Source organism: Mizuhopecten yessoensis, unplaced genomic scaffold (assembly GCF_002113885.1).
Source record: "Mizuhopecten yessoensis strain PY_sf001 unplaced genomic scaffold, ASM211388v2 scaffold2091, whole genome shotgun sequence".
Lineage (NCBI taxonomy): Eukaryota > Metazoa > Mollusca > Bivalvia > Pectinida > Pectinidae > Mizuhopecten > Mizuhopecten yessoensis.
The window spans coordinates 1,453,409-1,470,522 of NW_018404373.1; the positions used below are offsets into that span (position 1 = coordinate 1,453,409).

Genomic DNA, 17,114 nt, shown 5'->3' on the forward strand with positions numbered 1-17,114 from the left:
ACAGAACATACAGAACCAAGGATAGAACAAACAGAACCAAGGATAGAACATACAGAACAACGAACAGAACATATATAACCACGAACAGAACATATATAACCACGAACAGAACATATATCACCACGAACAGAACATACAGAACCACGGACAGGACATACAGAACCAAGGATAGAACAAACAGAACCAAGGATTAAACATACAGAACCACGAACAGGACACACAAAACCACGAAAAGAACATACAGAACAACCAACAGAACATACAGAACCAAGGAAAGAACATACAGAACAACGATCAGAACATACAGAACCAAGGATAGAACAAACAGAACCAAGGATTAAACATACAGAACCACGAACAGGACACACAAAACCACGCACAGAACATACAGAACAACAAACAGAACATACAGAACCAAGGAAAGAACATACAGAACAACGATCAGAACATACAGAACCAAGGATAGAACAAACAGAACCAAGGATTAAACATACAGAACCACGAACAGGACACACAAAACCACGAACATAACATACAGAACCAAGGATAGAACATACAGGACCAGGAACAGAACATATATAATCACGGACAGAACATACGGATAAAACATATAGAACCACGAACAGGACACACAAAACCACGCACAGAACATACAGAACAACAAACAGAACATACAGAACCAAGGAAAGAACATACAGAACAACGATCAGAACATACAGAACCAAGGATAGAACAAACAGAACCAAGGATAGAACATACAGAACCAGGAACAGAACATATATAATCACGGACAGAACATACAGAACCACGAACAGAACATACATAACCACGAACAGAACATACAGAACAACGAACAGAACATATATAATCACGGACAGAACAAAAAGAACAACGAACAGAACATACAGAACCAAGCATAGAACATACAGAACCACGAACAGAACATAAATAACCACGAACAGAACATACAGAACAACGAACAGAACAAACAGAACCAAGGATAGAACAAACAGAACCAAGGATAGAACAAACAGACCCAAGGATAGAACATACAGAACCACGAACAGAACATATATAACCACGAACAGAACATACAGAACCACGAACAGAACATACAGAACAACGAACAGAACATACAGAACCAAGGATAGAACATACAGAACCAAGAACAGAACATATATAATCACGGACAGAACAAACAGAACAACGAACAGAACATACAGAACCAAGGATAGAACATACAGAACAACGAACAGAACATACAGAACCAAGGATAGAACATACAGAACCACGAACAGAACATATATAATCACGGACAGAACATACAGAACCACGAACAGAACATACAGAACAACGAACAGAACATATATAACCACGGACAGAACATATATAACCACGAACAGAACAAAATATAACCACGGACAGAACATACAGGACAACGAACAGAACATATATAACCACGGACAGAACATACAGAACAACGAACAGAACATATATAACCACGGACAGAACATACAGAACCACGAACAAAATATAACCACGAACAGAACATACAGAACCACGAACAGAACACACAGAACCACGAACAGAACATACACAACCACGAACAGAACATACAAAACCACGAACAGAACATACACAACCACGAACAAAACATACAGAACAACGACCAGAACATATATAATCACGGACAGAACATACAGAACCACGAACAAAATATAACCACGGACAGAACATATATATCCACGAACAGAACAAAATATAACAACGAACAGAACATATATAACCACGGACAGAACATATATAACCACGAACATAACATACAGAACAACGAACTTAACATATATAACCACGAACAGAACATACAGAACCACAGACAGAACAAACAAAACCAAGGATAGAACAAACAGAACCTAGGATAGAACAAACAGAACCACAAACAGAACATATATATCCACGAACAGAACAAAATATAACCGCGAACAGAACATATATAACCACGAACAGAACACACAGAACCACGGACAGAACATACAGAACAACGAACAGAACATATGTAACCACGAACAGAACATATATAACCACGAACAGAACATACAGAACCATGGACAGAACAAACAGAACCAAGGATAGAACAAACAGAACCAAGGATAGAACATACAGAACCACGAACAGAACATATATAACCACGAACAGAACATATATAACCACGAACAGAACATATATAACCACGAACAGAACATATATAACCACGAACAAAACATACAGAACCACGGACAGAACAAACAGAACCAAGGATAGAACATACAGAACAACGACCAGAACATATATAATCACGGACAGAACATACAGAACCACGAATAGAACATGTATAACCACGAACAGAACACACAGATTCACGGACAGAACATACAGAACAACGAACAGAACACATATAACCACGAACAGAACATACAGAACCACGAACAGAACACACAGAACCACGAACAGAACATACACAACCACGAACAGAACATACAAAACCACGAACAGAACATACACAACCACGAACAAAACATACAGAACAACGACCAGAACATATATAATCACGGACAGAACATACAGAACCACGAACAAAATATAACCACGGACAGAACATATATATCCACGAACAGAACAAAATATAACAACGAACAGAACATATATAACCACGGACAGAACATATATAACCACGAACATAACATACAGAACAACGAACTTAACATATATAACCACGAACAGAACATACAGAACCACAGACAGAACAAACAAAACCAAGGATAGAACAAACAGAACCTAGGATAGAACAAACAGAACCACAAACAGAACATATATATCCACGAACAGAACAAAATATAACCGCGAACAGAACATATATAACCACGAACAGAACACACAGAACCACGGACAGAACATACAGAACAACGAACAGAACATATGTAACCACGAACAGAACATATATAACCACGAACAGAACATACAGAACCATGGACAGAACAAACAGAACCAAGGATAGAACAAACAGAACCAAGGATAGAACATACAGAACCACGAACAGAACATATATAACCACGAACAGAACATATATAACCACGAACAGAACATATATAACCACGAACAGAACATATATAACCACGAACAAAACATACAGAACCACGGACAGAACAAACAGAACCAAGGATAGAACATACAGAACAACGACCAGAACATATATAATCACGGACAGAACATACAGAACCACGAATAGAACATGTATAACCACGAACAGAACACACAGATTCACGGACAGAACATACAGAACAACGAACAGAACACATATAACCACGAACAGAACATACAGAACCACGAACAGAACATACAGAACCAAGGATAGAACAAACAGAACCACGAACAGAACATACAGAACCAAGGATAGAACATAAAGAACACTACGAACAGAACATATATATCCACGAACAGAACAAAATATAACCGCGAACAGAACATATATAACCACGAACAGAACATGCAGAACCACGGACAGAACATATATAACCACGGACAGAACATATATAACCACGGACAGAACATATATAACCACGGACAGAACATACAGAACCACGAATAGAACATGTATAACCACGAACAGAACACACAGAACCATGGACAGAACATACAGAACAACGAACAGAACATATATAACCACGAACAGAACATATATAACCACGAACAGAACATACAGAACCACGGACAGAACAAACAGAACCAAGGATAGAACAAACAGAACCAAGGATAGAACAAACAGAACCACGAACAGAACATACAGAACCACGGACAGAACATATATAACCACGGACAGAACATACAGAACCATGAACAGAACATATATAACCACGGACAGAACATAAATAACCACGGACAGAACATACAGAACCACGAACAGAACATATATAACCGCGGACAGAACATACAAAACCACGGACAGAACAAACAGAACCAAGGATAGAACAAACAGAACCAAGAATAGAACAAACAGAACCACGAACAGAACATACAGAACCACGGACACAACATATATAACCACGGCCAGAACATATATAACCATGAACAGAACATATATATCCACGGACAGAACATCCAGAACCACGAACAGAAAATACAGAACCACGAATACAACATGTATAACCACGAACAAAACATATATAACAACGAACAGAACAATATATAACCACGAACAGACCATATATAACCACGGGCAGAACATACAGAACCATGAACAGAACATATATAACCACGAACAGAACATATATAACCACGGACAGAACATACAGAACAACGAACAGAACAAAATATAACCGCGAACAAAACATATATAACCACGAACAGAACATACAGAACCACGAATAGAACATGTATAACCACGACCAGAACATATATAACCACGAACAGAACATATATAACCACGGACAGAACATACAGAACCACTAACAGAACATACAGAACCACGAATAGAACATACAGAACAACGAACAGAACAAAATATAACCGCGAACAGAACATATATAACCACGAACAGAACATACCGAACCACGGACAGAACACATATACCACGAACAAAACATACCGAACCACGAATAGAACTTACAAAACCACAAACAGTAAGTAAGCTATCTCTGTAGCAACATAGCTTGCTTTACCTTCTGTAGTAAGCTTCCTCTATACCGAAAAAGCGTACTTCTTGAAGTAAGCTTTCTCTGTAGCGACAAATCGTACTCTTATTTCCTGAAGTAAACTTTCTCTATACCGATATAGCTTATCTTACTTCGGTAGTAAGCTTCCTCTGTACCGATATAGCTTATATTACTTCTGTAGTAAGCTTTCTCTGTACCGACAAAGCTTACTATTACTTCCTGAAGTAAGCTTCCTCTGTACCGATATAGCTTATATTACTTCTGTAGTAAGCTTCCCCTGTTCCGACAAAGCGTATTCTTACTTCCTGAAGTAAGCTTCCTCTGTACTGATATAGCTTACTCTTACTTCCTGAAGTAAACTTCCTCTGTACCGACATAGCTTATCTTACTTCTATAGTAAGCCTCCTCTGTACCTACAAAGCTTACTCTTACTTATTCTCTGTGCGCCATTTGTAGATGCCTACACGTTCATGTAGTTTACTCTTACTTACGAAGAAAGCAGCCTCCACATTTAGTGCCCATAGTGGACGCTAGATGCTTACATGTAGCATTCCCTTTTGAGATAAGCGCCCTCTATATAACGTGTTGTTGCGTCATTACTGCACATGAAAACACACTTTAACAGAAGCGGGAGTACACATTTTATTCTTTATATATATGTGTCAAAGATATAGGTACAGTTACATGTTTAACTGTGTGTGGCCGTGTTCTACACATTTTGTTACAGAACTATAGGCTAGTGTACCCATTTCACCCTATATAGTATCTACTTCTTTGTTCTATAATCCAAAGAGGTTAAGAAAGGCAGGGGTTGGGGTGGGGGCTGACACCAAATGTACCCAGTGCTTTAGTCATTGTACTAGCATCACCAAAAGTACGAGATAAGGTACCCAGTATCTCCTAAACAAGTAATGAAAGGAAACAAAACCCCCAAATCACAGATAGCTTGGCATCAACTGGTGCAGACTTAAAATTTTACAACGGCCAAGCATTGGGTGCATTGGTATATCTATATAAATGTTTATCACAAAGAATATCCTTCCGCAGGGTATAGACTTCGGTGGTTTACTGATTCTTAAGTAGATAAAACCCAAGTGTACCGAATGTTTGTAAACCAGACTACAGACAATCATTCAATACTAGGCTGAGGAACGTGTTCCCGCATCTCTAAAAACGATTTCCGGTTTTAAATATTACAAGTGTAGGTTTAAAAGTTTTAAAGCAAAGGTGACGAGGTTGTTTCGGCAAATATCAAAGGTATAAGGAATCTCTTTAAACACAACCAGATGAGAATGCGCGGTCAGCACTTTGCTTTAATCAAAGTCCCTCTATCTTTCCTTTCATTGTTCAACTGTAACTTTTATCACTTTTGATTCTAAACCAGACATCTATACTCAGCTCGTTCGGGGAACTAGAGGGAAATAGGGGGATGAGGTAAAAGAGAGAAAGATGGAGGGGGAGAGAGAAGAGGTGCCTTGGGAGAGAGGAAAGGAGGGAGTGGGAGAGAGAGAGGGGATGGGGAAGGGGAGAGAGAGGAGGGGAGAGGGAGAGAGGGAAGGAGGAAAGGGGGTGAGACATGAAAGAAGGGAGTGGGAGGGAGAGCAGGAGGAGAGCAGGAGGGAGGTGAAGAGAGAGAAGGGAGGGAAAGGAGACGGAAGGAATAATAACATGGAGAAAAAAAAGGAGACAGAAAATAAAGAGGAGATTGGAGGAAGAGATAAGGAGGACAGAGAGCATATTGGCCCTGCTGGAGAGATTTATAACGCAACCTCTTGTACATCGTTGTTATCGGTCTGAGTATTACATACATGGCAACGTATCTGTTGTTCAAAACTCTATGAGGTTATCAGAACATAATTTACAGAAGAGGCTACATGTATGTAAAACATAACAGGTTTTTAAGCGTTTCATCACAGTCACATTCTGAATTAAAGAAGCTCCGAGTTGATTGATCCTTTCTTTTCATGGCACAGTATTTTAACTATATTAAAGTAATGTATTATTATATATAGGCTACCAGGGGTGGAGATATGGGTCTGCTGAATCAACCATGTCGGCCCCGAATAGAAAAATCAATCTATAAAAAACAGCAGACTAACCAAAGTGGTTCTGCTTTTTGTAAACTTTCTTTCAAAACGTGTGTTTGCATTCTTTATGATGTGGATATCTTTAGAAAGGGATGCTCGTAAAAACGCAGTAAAGGCCCCGGACCAGATGTGCCACACCATCACAGGGTCGTGTATGTGAGATATACCTGGATAGACCTCGAGTGGGAGTTATCTGACGAAAACTCGAGCCTGGTAAAAATACAAGAAATGCGTATCTATCAGCAGAGCATTATCGACAGGAGTTGTAGCGACTGCCGGGTAATCTGTGAACGATGTCAACCCTGGCCCAAGTAACGCTGCAATGCTAACTTATCTTTTATTTTGTAGGTAATGATAAAGCAAATGAACGAACTATATATAATGTGTATTGAAGAAAAAAGGAAAATAATTATTGTGAATTTCACACATAATATGCATATTGGTTTTTAACTGAATAGGACGAACACTTTATAAACATAAGTGATTTATTTTGAACGAGAAAAGCTACACACATATTATACATGTAACCTCCCCCTTCATGACCCCCTTTGTCATTGCCCCCTCCCGCTTGGCGCATCTGTGTTTATTTTAGATATGTACATTAACTTTGAATTGGCTTGCATGTTTCATGTAAACGTCCATGTATGTGTTCTGGTTGGAAACTGGGTTCTCCTTAATATTGAATCGATTATACATGAAAGAGAAATCGTACGCGTTTCTTTAAACGTTTGTATATATTTATCATATTTACATTCGAGGGTATTGCACCAGTTTACCTTGCCAGAAACTGTGACTCGCCGCATTAAACATGTTAACGCGCGATTAATTAATTGGGCATTACATTAGCTAACAGACATTGTCGTAATCTATTATTATATCAGGGTCAAGGAACTCTCTCAATTGTTGGTACGCTTGTATACATGTTTGTATGTCAAAGTATACTTTGCCTAGTTAGACTAGACATGTCTGGATGCCCCCATTGCCCCTTAAGTCGGAAAAGTAATAACAATGAATCTCTGTTTTGACCTATCAATGGAAACAGTGACCCCGGCATTGTTCTTGGAACCCTGGAATACAAACAAATCCGAGGTATTCCCATGGCCTTTGTAAAAATCTTAAACGAAAATCGGTAACGCGAAGTCGATAGAGGAGTGACAACGGATCGCGACGAGACCCTTTTTAAGGGCCGGGAGTGGGGGGGGGGGGGGGGGGGGGGGGGGAGTGGATGTTGTTACAACAGTGGTATCTGCAATTGCATCAGTATTAGCGATTCTATATATGAAAACCAATTCCAACGATGTTTTATATATAAATAAAAAAGATGGCTAACAATCATGTTGTAATGCAGAGAAGAAGCCAGAGCAGTCGAATTACCAGATACGGGCCCAATTAACCTTACTCGGGGAACGACATCCTTACAAGAGGTATGCACGGGAACCGCCGATAGAACGCGCCAGAAGTGTGTTGGTATGAACAGTTGAGAACTACTAGTTTCCAAATTAAACATCGGATACGGTGTTGCCTAGGTATCAATCTACGTTTTCTATGTGAAATCTCACGATTTGAATTAAAACACGGTACAGCGGACGTCGAATGGTGTGTCATAGGTTTTCATTTATATTATGAATAATAATTCGAGGTTCGTGTACATCGCTTTATCACAATCTAGTTCGTAGGTCGTCTCAAAGGGGTTCACAAATTATTATCCGTGGTTATAGGGCCTTTACAACCAGCCAAAATATTTCTCAATTCCTGGGGAGCATACAGTCGGTGCTGCCATTTCGGCGCTCACATGTAGCAGTTTACAATTCTAGCACTGCCCAGCCTCGTACTCATTTACAGTTGAGTAGACTGGAACAGCTACAATACAGTGCCGTGCCGTGACTCGAACCCGCAACCCTTCGGTCACGAGGCCGGCGTCCTACCACTAGACTACCGTGCCTCCATTTCTTCGAACATTGCCAAGGTCAATCATGTTACATTTCATTGAGAAAAAAACTTACACCTTTTAACCGAGACATTTTCGCGAGACAGTTGTAAAAGCAGGTATTTGCCCGGTTCTAACATGTGTCGAGACAAAACTAAACATTGCCATCTTGTATATATATATTTCATTATGTTATAGGGAAAAGGCTTTACATAAGTTGGACAACTTGTGCCCAATCCCTTTTGTATATTAGATGCAAATAAAAATATGTTTAAAAAAAAACCCCACACACACCAGCATATCAACTATTTAATATCGCAAGTAAATGTATTTATTTGAAATCATGTTTGGAGTGCACTGGTGATATAAAACCCAAGCCATCAAATATGCCATGTTTTTCCTCACTTCGGCAGACGAGAAAGCGTTCTCGGCAGGGGAGGATGTCTGCTGGTTCAGGAATTCGAGTCATGGAAAAAGATGGCGAGGCGGAAAATGTTTTCCAGCTCACCATGCAGGGCGCACTCATGGCGGTCGTCCCGCTAGGTCTGGACAAAGATATATCGGTCAACACAGACTCAGAGAGAATATTTTCTTTTTAAAAGATAACGGAGAGAGAATATTTTAAATGGCCTTTCTAATCACGAAATGAACCTAATTTACTGTCCGCTTTTGCGCTCGTTCGAATATATAGATAAAGGAGAGGGGGTCGATAATATGATATAAAATAGGGGCATCAATCAGGTGCATTTCCAAAACTAAGTACAATAATATGTGATATTCTGACCGTCCAATGATAAAAATTGCCAGGTTGTGATGTATATGGTTGTATTCTAACTATCAGTCGGGTGCGGTATTTGGTTGTAGTCTGACCCTCAGGTGGGGTGCGGTATTTGGTTGAATTCTGACCCTCAAGTAGGGTGCTGTATTTGGTTGTAGTCTGGCCCTCAGGTGGGGTGTTGTATTTGGTTGTAGTCTGACCCTCAGGTGGGGTGCGGTATTTGGTTTTAATCTGACCCTCAGATGGGATGCGGTATTTGGTTTTATTATGACCCTCAGGTAGGGTGCGGTATTTGGTTTTATTCTGACCCTCAGATGGGATGCGGTATTTAGTTTTATTCTGACCCTCAGATGGGGTGCGGTATTTGGTTTTATTCTGACCCTCGGGTGGGGTGCGGTTTTATTATACCTTCTGTTAAAATTTCGTAATCTGATTGGTTGAGAAAGATGTGAACATTTTCAATGTTACTTGCTCGTTTTACAAAGATAAAGAAGACAGGGTGACATTCCAAACAATATCACATGCGCTAAACGTATGCGTGCACGGTTCGTCCCAGTGCCAGGGTGTTATTCAAAAAATGTTACATACGCCGAATGTATGCCCCCCTGGTTCATCCCAGTGAAAACGTTTCTGAAACGTTTGTCGACTACTGACGATGCGTTTGTTAAAGCGTCTTTTTAACTTTGATTGTATATTTGTACCAGACGACAAATGGACGGATGGCAACAGGAAGGTTTGCCGCTGTTAACGAGCAGGATCTGCAGCAATTACTCAATGACACCTACACATGACACTCCGTATAATAAAATAAAAATCACATTCATGAGAGGGCGATATTGCATATTTTCCCCCCTCGGAAAGCATTGTTAACCTCGGCTTCGCCTCGGTTAACAATGCTTCCTTTGGGTGAACATATGCAATATCGCCCTCTCATGAATGTGATATTTATATAGTAGTCTGACCCTCAGGTGGGGTGCAGTATTTGGTTGTAGTCTGACCCTCAGGTGGGGTGCGGTATTTGGTTTTATTCTGACCATCAGGTGGGGTGCGGTATTTGGTTGTAGTCTGACCTTCAGGTGGATGCGGTATTTGGTTTTATTCTGACCATCAGGTTTCGGTAAGATAAATGATTGAATACTCAAATACACCCATGGAATATAACAATGAAAAACATACTCATTCGTCCAAGACAGATGGTTAGACGACAGTGGTTCACTTTTACCAATAAGAATATAAAACCCTAACAAATAAACGTTTAATTATGGTCAGTGGATCTAAGCGGATTCCTAATATCACTTTAAACAGGTTGCCGGAATGAACGGTCAGTTAAAGATAGGTTTCCAGATTAGAAGGTAAGTTGAGACAGGTTTCCGGATTAGTAGTTCAGTTTAGACAGGTTTTCGGATCAGGAGGTCAGTTCAGACAGATATTAATCCTATAAAGTATCTCGCTTCTTAAAGCTTACACACTGTGTGTCGTTAGGTATGGCTACAAATACATTGTACATTGTACATAACATTTGTGAAGAACACCTTTTTCATATCATCAGAAAACATGGCTTATCTACTGCTGACATATTAACAAACATCTTTTAAATCAAATCATCCGAATCAGGACATTCTTTATTACCTTAAACATTGCGGTATATCAGTACATGTACATGTAGACCAGTTAACGTACTTGTACATTTAACCAGTGTGGCGTCAACCATTTAAAAACAGTGACGGTCAATTTCAATGAAGAATGAACAAAGGAATGTTTCATCAAAATATAAAATTATCAGATAATTAAAATTATTTATTCTAGACTGGAACTATATGTTACAATTCTAGTTAAATACCTTCTTGTCCCAATTTTTTTCCACATATATGCATGCATGAATCCCTCGGATTAGCCGAGTTTCTCTTCCTTTGAACCTCAAAACGACTGGGGAGATGGAAGGGGAGGGGGTGGAGAGGGAGGGTGGAGGGGAGGGGGTAGTGTGTAGATAGGATTCGGCCAGATTCCCATTGTAATCTCTCGAATTGAACCAAATATACGAGGAATTAGAAGAAAGTTAATTAGATTTGGTTTCACTCACGTCTTGGCTATCGCTGAATACTTGTGTCAGCTTTCGAGGCCTGCAGCCTCTGAATCATTTCTGTATCCCTTTACTTACTGTTATGAGATCTAGGATGGGAAGCTTGACATCACGAAAACGATAACTCGTCAGCAAATTACGTTAATCGCAATGTTTGCTTGGAATCATAAGAAGGAGTTGCATATCATACAATTCGACATCTACTGAAACTAACCAGACTTGGCCTAGCGGGAAACGCATACAGGCAGACATTGTTAGGGAATTACTGAATGGAATTGGTTTATCTCGATAGGGAAATCCGCATTTACTTTAAGACGGTCGGGAAATAAATTATGTCATATCAAATTTTGGGAAAGAGAAAACAGAAAAATTGTTTACCTAACAAATCGTAAGTGTCATTAAAAGAGAGTGTGTAAGATGAAGATTGACGTTTAGTCCTAGTTTTTATAGACAACATGTGAACATACGGGAGCAGGCCTTTCTTAAAATAATCCTGGCATTGCGTTCATATAAACACTGTATTTAACGGTAGGTATGAATCCTCGCTGTAAGGAATAGTTAGTTTATGTTATCCATGTTGACAGACGAACGGCGAATTTCTGCAAAATAAATATATGTTTTAGTGATACCCTAATAAAAAAATAACTTAATTTGCACCCGGTGACATTACATTTTACTTAAATAGAAATGGTGTGGTGAGATAATACGAATGCTTGGTGGTAGGAACAAATAGGTCAAATAAAGAGTGAGCCAAAAGGCTTCAGAGAAGAAGAAGAAGATGAAGAAAAAGAAGAAGAAGCATTAAAATAAGTTCTACAGTTGAATGTGAAAATATTTCAGAGATGGATTTTAAAATCAGAACGGAGTTTTGCTTTTATTCTGCATATATCCAAATTCGACCTATGAGTAATAAAGATATTTAAGACTACATGTATGACGCCTCATTTTTCTTGGGTTTTTTTTAATTCTTTTTTCTCTGACATTTACAGACAAGTAGTATTCAGCTTGGTAAGCGTTATAGCGTTGGGTTTTGCTGAATAGATTCAAAATCCCGTACTTTTTAATTCGAACGCTAGTGAGCGTGAAAATCGTCTGACATGTCATGCAATGCCACAAACAAAACACATTCTAAAAGTTCAGTTTCTGAATTTAATTAAGACAAATGTGATTTTTAAACTTTAGGTTAAATATATACAAATACGTAGATAAACATTTGTTTAGACATCTGACACTTTTATCGATAACTAGGTCACTTGACTTGCATAGGTCCTCATGGCCGCATGTCAAGAGGCCTATATACCTAAACCATATACATTTAAGGGGGGCTGTATTCCTCATTGTACGGTCGAGTGGTGGAGAGTTCCGGGGTACTATAACACACTTCAGATACAGTATAATACACTGCCTTGTTGTGGTTTCCTTAAAATACCTTAGTCTACATATGAGTCGTCCCGTTGTCATGCAAACAATTCACAATGCATACGGCATTTTTTTTATCAACTGATATGTCAGAATTAGACGGTTGTTTAATATTAAAGGGACGTAATAAGGTAAATACAAACAATACACCTATAATGCACTAAGAATATCTGTACTTAAATGATGAAGTAAACATGCGAAAAGCCTTCATACATGTAAATATATATCTTTATTATAATTGTATCACTTAACATTAGTAACCACCGTACCACGTCATCAGAGGGCTCTCGGGCCTTTATTTCTTACAATCAATGAAACGAATCAGGTTCGTGAAGCACACTCTGACAGGTTCGATAGCAGAACGCTATTCTACAAATGCAATTATGCATTCCTTGTAAAATCTCAATTTGTATACAGTTAAAAATATCTTCAAAAGATTATGACATTTTTCCAAATCGGTACTTCAAGATAATTTTACGTCACAGGTTTTAAATAGTCATATTAAAGGTTTTGTAGTTCAGAATCAAGTAATACAACCTATAGGTAATGCATAATATGCACATGTATTATGTTTTGACATGATGAACAAAAATCAGGGATTTATGTCGCTGAATAATCTTATCTACACTGTAATGTAATTATGTATATGTAATGTAGTTATAGCTGCCTTTACCGGATCTATTATAATGGTGTCACCAATTACATTAACATGCCCTACACGAGACGGTCGTATTATAGTACCTGTTATCAACAATCTACAGACAGTATTGAGTTCCTTTAACTGTGCGTACAGGAATCCCCTATGTCAAAAGTCAGTGCACCGTGTATTTTGTACTAAACTAAAATAAGAACAAAGTCCAGGACCGGGGCCGGTCGGCAAAAAATGCAACTGTATGTGACACTCAGGTCGGTACTTAATGCAATTGGTCGGTCGACACTCCACGGGCCAGTCGGCAGTTAGTGCCACTAGTCGACACTAGGAGCCGGTCGGCATTTGGTGCAACTGGTCGTCACTCCTTGAGGCGGTTGCCATTTTGCGGCCAGTCGGCACTTATTAAAACTGATTGACACTCTCTTCCCCGGTCGGCACTTAATGTAACTAGTTGACCTTTCGGGAGCAGTTCGGTAATAGGTGTGCCTAGTTGACACGGTTATGGGTAAATTTAAGTCAAACATTTGATAATTAGGTAATTAAACACAAGTCTGACTTGATCAAAACATTTAAGAAATCGCTCGAGCTCACCTTCAACATAAGTGAAACATTATCTCCGTTTTATATTTTCCTGATAATTAAGATCGATTGATAGTTTTATTTGGAATAATCTATAAATAGGAAGGTTATATAAGGACGAACAATTCAGTTCATTGACATATATGTACGCGACATACGAACACATCCCTATACCCGCTTTCGTGTTGAATATAAACTGTAAGTACAAATAGTTATGTATCATGACCCTATTAACGAAGGAGACTTTGGTAGCAATACATAAAGTTACGTTTTAGTAAAATTTCTACCCTAACGTGATTTATGTAAGAATGTGATCTTTTGTTGGAAAGGGACAATGCTTGAACATGTGATTTGAAGAGCGAACATATTGAAACCAGCATGTAACTATGCCATAATGATTTGAGGTGTGCATACGTACCTGAAAAGTAACGCCAATTATTCAAGCGCTCAAGTGTCAAACAGATGGCGGCAGAAGCAACTGTCTTTGGCTATGCTAGATTTTTGTCTCCAAAATTGTACATGCTTTTTGACAGTAAGCTAGTTAGATTCGTTGGCCCCGGCAGATTTGAAATATTTCTTGACCAATACTACCAAAATCGTTTGGTTTTAACTATAATGTAAGTCACGCAATCCTAAGGCGTTCTATATTGATATGCGTTCAAGTGCTTTGAAGCCTCACATCGACTTCCTACCTCGGAATTCACTCCCTGTGTCGAGTATTACGTGCTTGGATGAAGTCAAAGGAAACGGTTCTATCAAACTTGAATATACATATATTTCTAAATTCAAGAAAAATCAAACTCTAAATACCCCTCTCCCCTTTCTCCAGACGACTTCCGGTATTTCTGATAGTTGAAGTAGTTGAAGGCAAAATATTTTAATTCATTTCAACATACCTTTAGTGGGACAGATACAAGTATGTGATATTCCAACAAGCAATGTTAGAGCAGACATCGGTATAAGTGTCATACAGCCGTGATGGCATGCATACACGGTGCAGTGCTCGTCAAGTGTTGTGTAAATTCAGTTAAGGGTCGGGGTATAGTACGGATATATGTAAATAACAGCCGGGTCATTATATAAACAACACACTTAACTGTAAATAGGGGTATCAGCATAAAAGATGGGCGCTATTAATTCAGAATAACAAAGAGCTAAAGTGTTTAAGGTTTTAAAATAAATATTTTCCTTGCATCAGTGATATCGGGTAAAGTGTCAGAGGGTAACAAAAGGGCCAGTTTAGTGGAGGTGTCAGACCTAATCCGTATTATAGATACAGAGTATCGTATGTAGTCGGCTGCATTCCTCGAGCTCCAGGTATCAAAACCGATTAAAAGAGCTGTATAGTTAAAACTATGTTACAATTGTAGTTGAAAACAATTTGAGCCGTTGTATCTTACCGTAATAGCAAAGTTCCAGTATCGTACACCCGTGTTATTTCAATATATTATAAAAGTTGCCTTCAGCATGATTTGGACGAATGAATCCGTTAAGTTGTGCTTTGGGCCCGAGTTTAACGTTTCAATCCCTTTAAAATGGTCTCGACCAAAAAATCCTTTAAGACTTCAGACGTTTGTTTGGACAATCGTGGGTCAAATATATCGACCGGTCAAGATACGTCGGGAGAGCAAAAGACGAATTAAGCACAGGTGTTGGGATGAGGTGGTTCTGACCCCCAGCGAGTCAAACGTTGCTAATACTACACACATACTCTTGAGTGTCTTACACAAATACACGACTAAACAGGGCGCCCTTATCATAACAGGGCCTAATGCAAAATCTTGTTTAGGAACTATACACAGACATAATGTTATCACTGAAATATGTGTGATAAGTGCGAATTTATATGTTTGTAAACAGAAATTTAAATTCTCTATACATATTTGCTAATCTACTTAGAAGTCCTCCATACACACGCACATACCCAGTGTACATAAAGACCCATCGGACGGATGGCCATCCCGCGGTGCCCGACCACAGTGGGTCACCGACACGAAAAATCGGGGTTAACAGACGATGAAAAGCACAAAGTGTAACCAGAAAATATATGTATTGATGTTTCAATATAACATATGTAAGCAGACTTACCTTAGAGGTTGCACCTGTAGATAAGACGGCAAGCGATAGTTAAAGTGTCTGTAGTTATTGGCCCAACACACCTCTATAATAGTCAGATACAGCAGACATATAAAACTTCCTAGAGTAACACAGTTCATCCTGGATATTTATGGAACAGAATCAAGAATAACAAAAAAAATGGTAATCCGGAATTCACTTATTAAAAAAATATCAGGGCTGCAATAATATTTGATCCAAATTCGATCTAAAAGTTCCGGATTTGCTCCCGGTTTGATTCCCAGTTGACTGCTATAGACTCCTCCCGTGTTCTTACGTGGGTATATCTACTCTCCTCCACAGCAGCCAATGGTAATGAAAGTCAGCTCACCGGCACAGCTACATAAACACTGTGAAATGTCACTCGCTGATTGCGTGCGCCCGTGCTCCTTAAATACACACACGGAGAGCATAGCCCCTTCCGTTTTTCTGAGTAAACATGGTGAATTGTCTTGCGTAACTGTTACTACGTCCCGTTCATAGTCTTCCGGTGTTACGCCTTACACGTACATGAATGTATAGATGACATTTCTTTCATATCATCGACAAACTTACGGAAAAGATGAAAGAGCGTTCTTTGGCATGTGTACTAACACATATACATGAAGGCATACCTTGGGTGGTACTTGTATCAACGGGAACAACCTGATATCGACCCAGTTACAACGTAGTGTGATATAGCTCCTTCTCTCTACCCAGTTATACCAGGGTATATTTCTTACTCTCTACACTGTTATACCGGGGTACATCTCTTACTCTCTACACGGTAATAGAGGGGTATATCTCTTA

At 39.1% G+C, this 17,114-nt stretch overlaps 1 protein-coding gene across 5 annotated transcripts in view; it reads right to left on the reverse strand.

The window, feature by feature from the left end:
- LOC110445172 (collagen alpha-1(II) chain-like) overlaps positions 1 to 16,710 on the reverse strand; it is a 91,664-nt gene extending 74,954 nt beyond the window's left edge. For 3 of the 5 annotated variants that reach the window (XM_021489633.1, XM_021489632.1, XM_021489636.1), the window contains exon 1: positions 16,299 to 16,710. In XM_021489633.1, coding sequence (XP_021345308.1) covers positions 16,299 to 16,426 — 128 coding nt within the window. In that variant the 5' untranslated portion in view covers positions 16,427 to 16,710. The remainder of the gene's footprint in view (positions 1 to 16,298) is intronic. The other 2 variants (XM_021489634.1, XM_021489635.1) reach the window with 1 other exon arrangement.
- Positions 16,711 to 17,114: the final 404 nt, after the last annotated feature.